This window comes from Sinocyclocheilus rhinocerous, unplaced genomic scaffold (genome assembly GCF_001515625.1).
Source record: "Sinocyclocheilus rhinocerous isolate Xijiao unplaced genomic scaffold, SAMN03320098_v1.1 scaffold2735, whole genome shotgun sequence".
Taxonomy (NCBI): Eukaryota; Metazoa; Chordata; class Actinopteri; order Cypriniformes; family Cyprinidae; genus Sinocyclocheilus; species Sinocyclocheilus rhinocerous.
In genome coordinates, this window is record NW_015652156.1 from 67,959 (window position 1) to 77,881 (window position 9,923).

Consider the following 9,923-nt stretch of genomic DNA (forward strand, 5'->3'; position numbering starts at 1 on the left):
ATATACATATTCTCATCAAAAAGCTCTTTAATATGTACCTCCTTCCTTTTTCAAGGGACCATTGACTCAAAAGCTGTTTCATGCACAGGTGTGGGCTATTCTTTCGTTATTTCTACACCAATTAAGCAGGTAAAAGGTCTGGAGTTGATTCTAAGTGTGCCATTTGCATTTGGAAACTTGCTGTAGTGCTCCAAAAACTCTGGGAACTCATTAGCATGAAAAAGACTCCATGTGAAAGGCATCTAAATGGAGGACAATGAGCCGATCCCCGCCCCCCTCCCTCCTCCTGCTCTATTTCAATATTTCTTTCAGCTGTACATTTACTGCTCTGCATTTTTGGATTCCTTTACAACCCTCTACGGACAACATGGCAGTTGAATCACCATTGGCTAGTAAATTCTTTAGTTTACTCGCCAGACTTATATATATATATACACACACACACACACATACACACACACACTGCTGTGAACCCACATCATGCAGTCAAAGGACGTCCACGGAGGACAACAGTGGCAGATGATTGGAGAATCCTCTCCATGGTAAAGAAAAACCCTTTCACAACATCCAGCCAAGTGAAAAACACTCTCCAGGAGGTAGGTGTGTCACTGTCAAAGTCTACAAAAGAGAAGACTTCACGAGAGCAAACACAGAGGGTTCACCACAAGATGCAAACAAGACCAGATTAGACTTTTAGATGCCAAAAAACATCTAAAAAAGCCAGACCACTTCTGGAAAAGCATTTTTAAATATCTGAAAGTACACTCTTAAAATCAGTCAGTCAAGCATTATAACATGATATTATGATTATCAAGTATTATGTAATGATAGAACTTTAGTAATTAGAATTTAAACTTGGTAACCATGTATGAATGCATATTAGTCATTTTAACTGAACTTAGGACTGGTGGTGGTACTTTTTTAGTCATTCAGTGTTTCTGTAAAAAATGGGAAAAAACAAACAATAATACTTATAAGATAATAATAATAATACTACGAATTCTAAGAACACACTAACCGTGCGTTCACACCGCCACCGGCGTGAGCGTCAAAGTGGCCGGAAGTAATTCATTTTCAATGTGAGCCGGAGCTCGGCGCAGCGCGTCTTGGACGGTGTGACTTCAACTCTCCTCGACGCCCTCACCGTCCAAGACGCGCCACGCCACTGCTCGCCGGCGGCAGTGTGAACGCACGGTAAGGATTAACGAGCTGCTGGGCTCATGAATATTAATCAGGGTGTGTGCGTTCGCTCGAACTGATTTGCTGAAATCATAATAGCTGAGCGCCAGCCAATGACATTGTTGTTTGCGCATTAGTTCCGCCTACTACCGGAGAATCCGGCAGTTCTTAAAAGATGAAGAATTTCAAAGGAACTCCGTCATTGTGACAGGAAAATACAACAAAGAATATCGTTTACATGTAGCACGTCAATTCTGCATGGTATGTAAGACTCTCTCTCTCTCTCTCTTTGCGTGTGTGTGAGACAAAGCGATGGCGAGTTGTGCACCTTTACACTAGAGTTTACGGTACGTCAAATACAGGTGCGCTGCACATCCATACTGATTAACTGAAAAATAGCACAGATCGCTTGACAGATGTAACTCTGAAGCACTCAATCAGTTTTTGGCGAATGAAAATATATCTGTGCTAAACTTATATTTAGACACAACTCACACACTGGCGAGTAAAATCTGAGAATCTATTAGCCAGTGGCTAATATTAGACATCATTTAGTTGCCCAGAGTGAAGATTTAGTCGCATATGCGAGTGATTTACTCGCAATGTAGAGGGTTGCTTTAGTAAAGGCTGTTATAAGTATAGATGGTAAATTAGACACACACCCACATGCACACAAACAACAATTTCATTGTCATACAACAGCTTTCCTGAATGTAGGTGTTTTAAACCAGAAAGAGTCTGCTTCAACTCATGACAATCTGCAGCAGTTGTTGGGTGATGCTCCAGTCCTACGTCACATCAATGATGGGAAACAGTTGTGTGGATTTGGGCAGTTTTTTCAGGTCCAACACAACAGAATGAAGACAATGGTGGACAATAAATTACAGTGGGCTCATCCTATTACACAGACACAGAATTCTTTCCAACTGGAAAAGCAAATTGGCTCAAGCCATATATATATATATATATATATACATACAGTATACTGAGAAACTGAGATACTGAAAAAATCTAAATACTGAGAAAATCGCCTTTAAAGTTGTTCAAATGAAGTTCTTAGCCAACACTCTCCAGGAGGTAGGTGTGTCACTGTCAAAGTCTACAAAAGAGAAGACTTCACGAGAGCAAACACAGAGGGTTCACCACAAGATGCAAACAAGACCAGATTAGACTTTTAGATGCCAAAAAACATCTAAAAAAGCCAGACCACTTCTGGAAAAGCATTATTTGGACAGCTGAAATTAAGATCAACCTGTACCAGAATGACGGGAAGAAAAACGTATGGAGAAGGTTTGGAACAGCTCATGACCCAAAGCATGCAACATCATATGTGAAACATGGTGGAGCAGTGTGATGGCATGAGCATGCATGGCTTCCATTGGCACTGGATTGCTGGTGTTTATTGATGATGTGACAGAGGACAGAAGCAACCAGAAGAATTCTGAAGTGTATAGGCATATACTCTCTGCCCAGATTCAGTCAAATGGAATTTTAACAGGTTTCTTGGAGCATCTTGCCACATTGCCACAGTTATTATGGACTTAGTCTGTCTCAGTGTGTTCTGTTTCTTCATGTCATTCCAGACAGACTGGATGATGATGAGATCAGATCTCTGTGTGGAGCCCTGCTTGTTGTCAGACTCCTTGTGCAAACAAAAATCTCACTGGATTATTACAATTAATGGCAAAATGAACGTTTGGAAATGTAAATTGATATTTCCTAGTGACACACTACAGCAAAAGATAGAAATAACTGACTTAAAACCATTTTTAGCTGGTGAAAATACTAGTGTTCTAATAATTTTGGCCACCACTGTATATATGTGTGTGTGTGAGTGTGTATGGAATTGATGTGATATGTGATTTCCAGCTTGAGCCATTGTATGAGAACCTGTCCCATGAATTTACTTATTTATTTGTTTGTTTATTTTTAAAAATAGAGAAGGTATTCAAGACAGTGAAAGTATTTCTTAAAAACAAATTTCCCTAAAATCTAAATACATACATAGCCATCAGAATATGCAGTAAATGTGTCTATCCTATGTTGGAGAAGGCTGTGAGGTCGGGTCAATTCTCTTTTAGTCTATAACAGGCAGCAGTTCTCATTTGAGTATAAATAGAGTTCAAACACAGTAACAGCAGGCCAGACGACACCACGTGACTTCCTTATACAAGGCCAATCATTTGTGTCCAAAAGTGCATTTACTGTCTGTACACTGAGACAAGGAGGATCTGATGTCACTGTGTGTGTTAGTGTGTGTGTGTAGTTCAGGTATGATATGGGGACACAAAAATGGCACCTCAAAAATGGCAATATCCAAAATCATTGTCCTTATAGGGACATGAGGAAAACAGCTTATAAGTCATACAGAATTAAGTTTTCTGAATATCTAAAAATGGCTGTAGTTTTGTGTGAGGGGCAGGTTTTATGTGTAGGGTTAGTGTAAGGGAATAGAAAATACAGTTTGGATAGTAGAAAAACCATTACGCCTATGGAATGAACCCATAAAACATGGAAACCAGTGTGTGTGTGTGTGTGTGTGTGTGTGTGTGAGAAGTATCAGTGGCATGCCAGAGGCGTTAGAAATGATGATCTCAAAGAGACATAAACAGCGAACATTTTTTTTTTTTTTGTGTGTGTGTGTGTGTGTGTGTCAGAGAAGTATCAGTGGCATGCCAGAGGCGTTAGAAATGATGATCTCAAAGAGACATAAACAGCGAACATTTTTTTTTTTTTTTGCGACATGTACACTTACTTAATGCGGTTAGTAGTCAATGTTCAACAGCCATATATTTGGGAATTCCCTGGATCAAATCACATGAAACTCTAAAACCATTCAATTTTGTAATCCAAAACGTTTATAAAGAGGGAGAAAAGCACCAGAAGTCAGTGTGTCATGGAGATTGGATTTATATCTGGCTGCACTTCTGAAGCTTCCCCTCAAGGATCAATAAACAATATATTGAAATTAAACAACCTGAACAATACAAATAAAACCAAAGACAAAAAAATAATAAAAAATCTTCATAAATCCTATAAGCCAAGAGTTCATAAAACAATGAAAACAGGACCGGACATTTAAAGGGTAATGCATTACTTGTAACTTTTGGGAGCCAGTTAGCCATGGGAACAGAAAGATTAGCCACTGACTGAAACCTGTGTCAGATTTTGAATGAATCCCTTTCTGTTTGCTTCGGGCCTAAACCCAACCCCCTTAAAGTGTCAGGCATTAAACTTTTAATGTGACAGCTTTTAACAGCTTCTTGCTAAAAAAGTGTCTTGTAACCTTATAGCTTATAAACACACACAAGCTCCTTTTAGACGCTGGAGACAGACAGACTGCAGTATGAGTGTAGGGTGCTAGTAAACATACAGGTCTTATGGACACTATGAATAGAGAAGAGAGCGATACTTTTACATAAGAGAGAGGGGAAAAAAGTAAAACACATCATAGACAGAGATATCACATTTACAGAAGAGATGAGTCAGTGGCTCATGTGTATGACGAAGCCCTGTATAATAAGGGGACCAGACGTGACACTTCCCGGGGACACGCAAACAACCAACACCTGGTTATTTTGGGCAATTTAGAAATACTATACAGAACGTGTCCCCAGGAAGTGGCACGTCTGGTCACCTTACTGTATAATCAGACTGGTTTAGGGACCACCATACTAAGGTGACCAGGCGTGCCACTTCCCAGGGACACGTTTGACCCAGGATTTCTAAATTGCCTAAAATAAGGAGGTGTTCGTTGTTTGTGCTGTGCCAACCGATCGTATGACATCAAAGTACAGCGAGAGTGATTTGAAAGCATGCAGAGCCATCTGCTCTGCTCTCTATAGCTCTCGTGGTACTTTCGCAGCACAAACATCTAACACCTGGTTATTTTAGGCAATTTAGAAATCCTGGGCAGAACATTTCCAAATCACGAGTTCTCATTCTGCTGGATCTATCTGCCATTTTTGACACTGTGAATCATCAGATCCTCCTGTCCACCCTCTCATCACTGGGCATCACAGGGATTCCACTTTGCTTTGTTTGAATCCTATCTCACTGGTAGGTCTTTTAAGGTGACCAGGGGAGGGGAGGTTTCCAAAGCACATCAACTGCTCACTGGAGTTCCTCAGGCATCAGTTCTTGGACCCCTCCTCTTCTCCATATACACTACATCACTGAGTCCCATCATACAGGCACATGGCTTCTCCTACCACTGCTATGCTGATGACACATAGCTCTATATCTCATTTCAACCAGATGATCGGATGGTAGCTGCACGGATTTCAGACTGCCTGGCGGACATCTTGGCATGGATGAAAGAACATCACCTACAGCTCAACCTGGCAAAGACTGAGATTCTTGTCTTTCCTGCCACTCCAACTCTACAGCATGATCTCACCATCCAGTTAGGTTCATCAACAATTACCCCATCAAGTTCAGTCAGAAATCTTGGTGTAATCTTCGATGACCAGCTGACTTTCAAAGACCACATTGCAAAAACTGCTCGATCTTGTAGGTTTGTATTGCACAACATCAGAAAGATCAGGCCCTTCCTAACGGAGCATTCTGCACAACTTTTTGTCCAGGCCCTTGTCACTTCTAGGCTGGACTACTGCAATGCTCTTCTGGCTGGACTTCAGTCATGCACAATCAAGCCTTTACAAATGATTCAGAATGCAGCGGCACGACTGGTCTTCAACAAACCCAAAAGGGCCCATGTCACACCTCTCTTTATCTCCCTGCACTGGCTCCCGGTTGCAGCTCGCATGAAGTTCAAGACATTGATGCTTGCATATAGAACAGCCACAGGCTCAGCACCCGCCTACTTCCACTCACTATTATGAATCTACATTCCCTCCAGAAGTCTGAGATCTACGAGTGAACGACACCTCGTGGTACCATCACAGAGAGGCACAAAATCACTTTCCAGAACTTTTTCGTTCACTGTTCCTGGCTGGTGGAATGAACTTCCCACCCCTATCCGGAATGCTGAATCCCTAACAATTTTCAAGCGCCACCTGAAAACTCATCTCTTTCGTCACCATTTGACATTTTGACATCCTAAAAAAAATAAATAAATAAAAAATCTCTGCTTTCTCTTTCCTTAATCTCTCCTTGTCTAGCTTGTACTAATCTGAACAATGCCTAAAAACTTTGTATTGCAAGCACTTCTCAAGTTTATTTGCCTCTTTATGATGTATTTTGCTTATTGTATTCCTCAATTGTAAGTCGCTTTGGATAAAAAAATTTGCTAAATGAATAAATGTAAATATAATGTGTCCCTGGGAAGTGGCACTTCTGGTCACCTTAGTATGGTGGTCCCTAAACCAGTCTGATTATACAGTAAGGTCACCAGATGTGCCACTTCCCGGGGACACGTTCTGTATAGTATTTCTAAATTGCCCAAAATAACCAGGTGTTGGTTGTTTGCGTGTCCCCGGGAAGTGTCACGTCTGGTCACCTTACATCATACGTGATCAGACGCGACACTGGATGTGCTCCTGCTGGACAGATCAGATCACAGGTGTCTGAAAACACATTTTCAAAACAATTCTAACTTGACATCTTAAGGCACAACAGTGTACATGTGTACACTGAAATCAGAGATGGATTTCTTACAAAAGTGCTGCATTTATGGCTATAGTACTGAATTTAGAGACACACTGTATAATGGTTACTGTCAGCACCACTCGTCGCCCTCATTAAGTGACTAGTTGATCATTGGTTCGCTAGTCAACCATCCTGACCTACTGTATTATGGCACTATAGGCTCATTCAAGCTGTGGAAAAATGCTTTGCTACTTTCCATTTCCATTCAAATCAATGCACATTCATGTATGTTCATTGGCGGGTCACACTAGCACTTTAGTTTATGGTGTAGCTGGTGTAGGAGGATGATCATGAATTAAGTTGCGTTGGTTCTAAGGTGTAAAAGATGATGTAACTGCTGATATCATGCAACGCACAAAAGACTTGTTTTATACATTAATATTTATTAATTTTACCAAGGTTCTTTAAAGGAAGTGAACACATTATAACACACAATTAGTTAAAACATGATTACAATGTACACGTCTCTAGTAGATTCTAGTCTTGCTGTCTTTTTCACCTCTTTTCTGGTCTAGCAGGTAAAACGGTGCAACTGATCACTTAGTAAAGCAACAAACCCCTCCGCAAGACCACATGATTTGTGGAATCAAATCCTCAAATAAATAATGCTTAGTGCTAGAGGATTCATTACATTATCACCCTTATATGAGCAATAATAACAGTGATGCTGGCCACTAATAATAGCTGATAATAAGCAGTGAGCTCAGCACAGCGTAATGCTCCTGACTGTAACTCATCTCACACACTCATTGTATGTCTGACAGAACGCAAGCGTCCAGCTTTAACAGTCTCTGTGCACGACAATATCTGCTGTGTCACTGACTGAACATCATTCTGAGCATGAACAGACCTGTCTCTGATCACAAAGAGATTCAGTATGACAGATATCTAATGCTGTTTCTCACACAAACACACATTAACAAACTGACTTATCACTACACCCTAAATCTCCAAGAGAAAAATATGATTCCTAGTATTATCTAAGTTTTGACACCAATGAACAGTGCTGCTGAGATCATGTTTCAGGTCACAGTCATTCTCGGCAATGAGCTCTTTTGCCCTCGACATGAGCCCAAGCAATAATCCAGTTGATAGACTCACCAGCTGTGAGGTTCAGGTGTGAGCTGCTGGTGTAAAGCCAAAGAGAAGCCGAAGAAGCTTCCCTCCTCACCCTCCTTGATGAGGATTGTTGTTGTGTCCAGGTTAAACGCTGAGCTCCAGGAGCAGAGAGCGAGCAGGAGGCAGCAGAGTCCAGCCGTGCACCTCCGCTGTGTGCGCCACAGAGACATGACAAAGTTCAGCGGCTCTGATAAACACCACAGTCCTGGAGCAACTGCTGATCATGAACACAAGACACTAGAAGTTTCTATGAAATGATCAGTGTCTGCTTGCTGCTGCCAGTCTGAGCTGGGCTCCAGGCAGGAATAAGACTGCCAAAGAAAGACTGCACAAGTGCACGGCTGCCCCTCCTCACACACACACACAGAGAGCCGTGAATAGACCACCCACACCCCCCTCAGCTGACATCATCACTCAGCGATCCGTGGCACATTGATCAGGATCACTAGATATGACTAAACTCTGAACAATACGAGGACCTGCAGCTGTAGATCAGTGTTCGGTCACTCCACAAAACTTTCTATCTGAAATGGCGATTTGTAGATTTTGCAACCTTTCAAACATGCTATCAGACACATGATGTCCTGAAGTGTTATTCAATTGCATTGGCATCTCAGGCAAAATTTTATTCGAAGTTTGTAGTGATATAGATATATGCCTGACAGAGTTGATTACTTTACAGTTCGTGTCATTACTAGCCTTGTGTTCAAGGTCATGACACCGCAGTGTGTTTGTAATTTCATGTTATTTCTACAGACATCCAGTTTTCAAACATAATCTATTTCCTTTACAAAATCATAATATTAGGGTTGACTATTTTCAGTCATAACCTACTGAAAATCTTAACAAAACGTACAGTAAGATAAAGTGATAAGCTTGGAATAAGTTGATGAAAGAATAATGTTGTCATTATAACAGGATTTTGTGATGCAGTCATATTAATGCATATTTACAGTTTGGCCTGTTCCTCACTCAAAGCAATGAAACTGTAGACTACTCTTAAAACACTTTCATTAAACTTCATGGTGTCTTTCCATCCTACCCTTTACACTTTCATTGTATGAACATGTGAACGTTTATCTTCCTTTGTGTCCACTGAACGATATGAGGGGAGTAAACAATGACAAAATTTACTTCGTTAAGATTAGATCTCACTGATACAAACTAAAGCAGGCATGAAGAGGCGATGACTTTGATGGAGCTGTAATTAGAACATTAAATGATGAAGAGAATGTAAAGATGCTTTGGTGCTGTAATCACAGCCCAGCCTGTCAACAGTGTTGTGACATGTGGCCACAGCTGTTTCCATGAGTCATGTGACCTCCTCTCTTCCTCTCTGGCCTTATGCAACTGTCAGTCAAAATCTCACAAATTATAAACCCGTTTCTGAAAAGACAGAATACAAGTTTCTGAACTGAAAAGCACATGGTAAGGCGTTTCAGAATTAGTTTAATAGTGATATGAATATGGATTGATTTGCAGTTATCTTGTAGGATAAAAACAACAGTTGCATTTCTGTTTTCACACACTGAGACTGATGATTAACGTTTGTTGAACTCTGCTATTTTCATGAATGTTATTTTGAACTTCTTTGGCCTTCAATGCTTCATGTTAAATTAAATGCTATTTTAGAGTGGGGAGCAGAGTTGGAGTGAGGAGTGTCGGTCCATCGGGAGTAAAACACATTTTAGCAACAGTTCACCATGTTATTAATAATAAAAGATGGGATATTATCAGAAAGCACTGTTCACATACTGTATGACTAAGGCATGTCCATGACTTTTCAATGTTTTAATTCAGAGAACATTGCCTGTAGGTTACAAAAGTAGGCTTAATAGACTTTGGCTAAAGTTAATATTTCAATGAAGCTTAGTGTATTTATTTATTTATTTGAAGTTATCTGCTATTATTTAGTAGCAATGTCTATTTTCTACTGACCACTATCTGGTATAAATAGACAGAATGCCTTTGTTCCAATTTAAGGTTTGACATGAAGTGGGCTATTTCCTCCCTTT

The 9,923-nt window shown here is 40.5% G+C and overlaps 1 protein-coding gene across 1 annotated transcript in view; it reads right to left on the bottom strand.

The window, feature by feature from the left end:
* LOC107713863 (integrin alpha-7-like) overlaps positions 1 to 8,214 on the bottom strand; it is a 19,615-nt gene extending 11,401 nt beyond the window's left edge. The window contains exon 1 of the mRNA XM_016519504.1: positions 7,891 to 8,214. Coding sequence (XP_016374990.1) covers positions 7,891 to 8,078 — 188 coding nt within the window. The 5' untranslated portion in view covers positions 8,079 to 8,214. The remainder of the gene's footprint in view (positions 1 to 7,890) is intronic.
* Between the last annotated feature and the right edge of the window lie 1,709 nt (positions 8,215 to 9,923).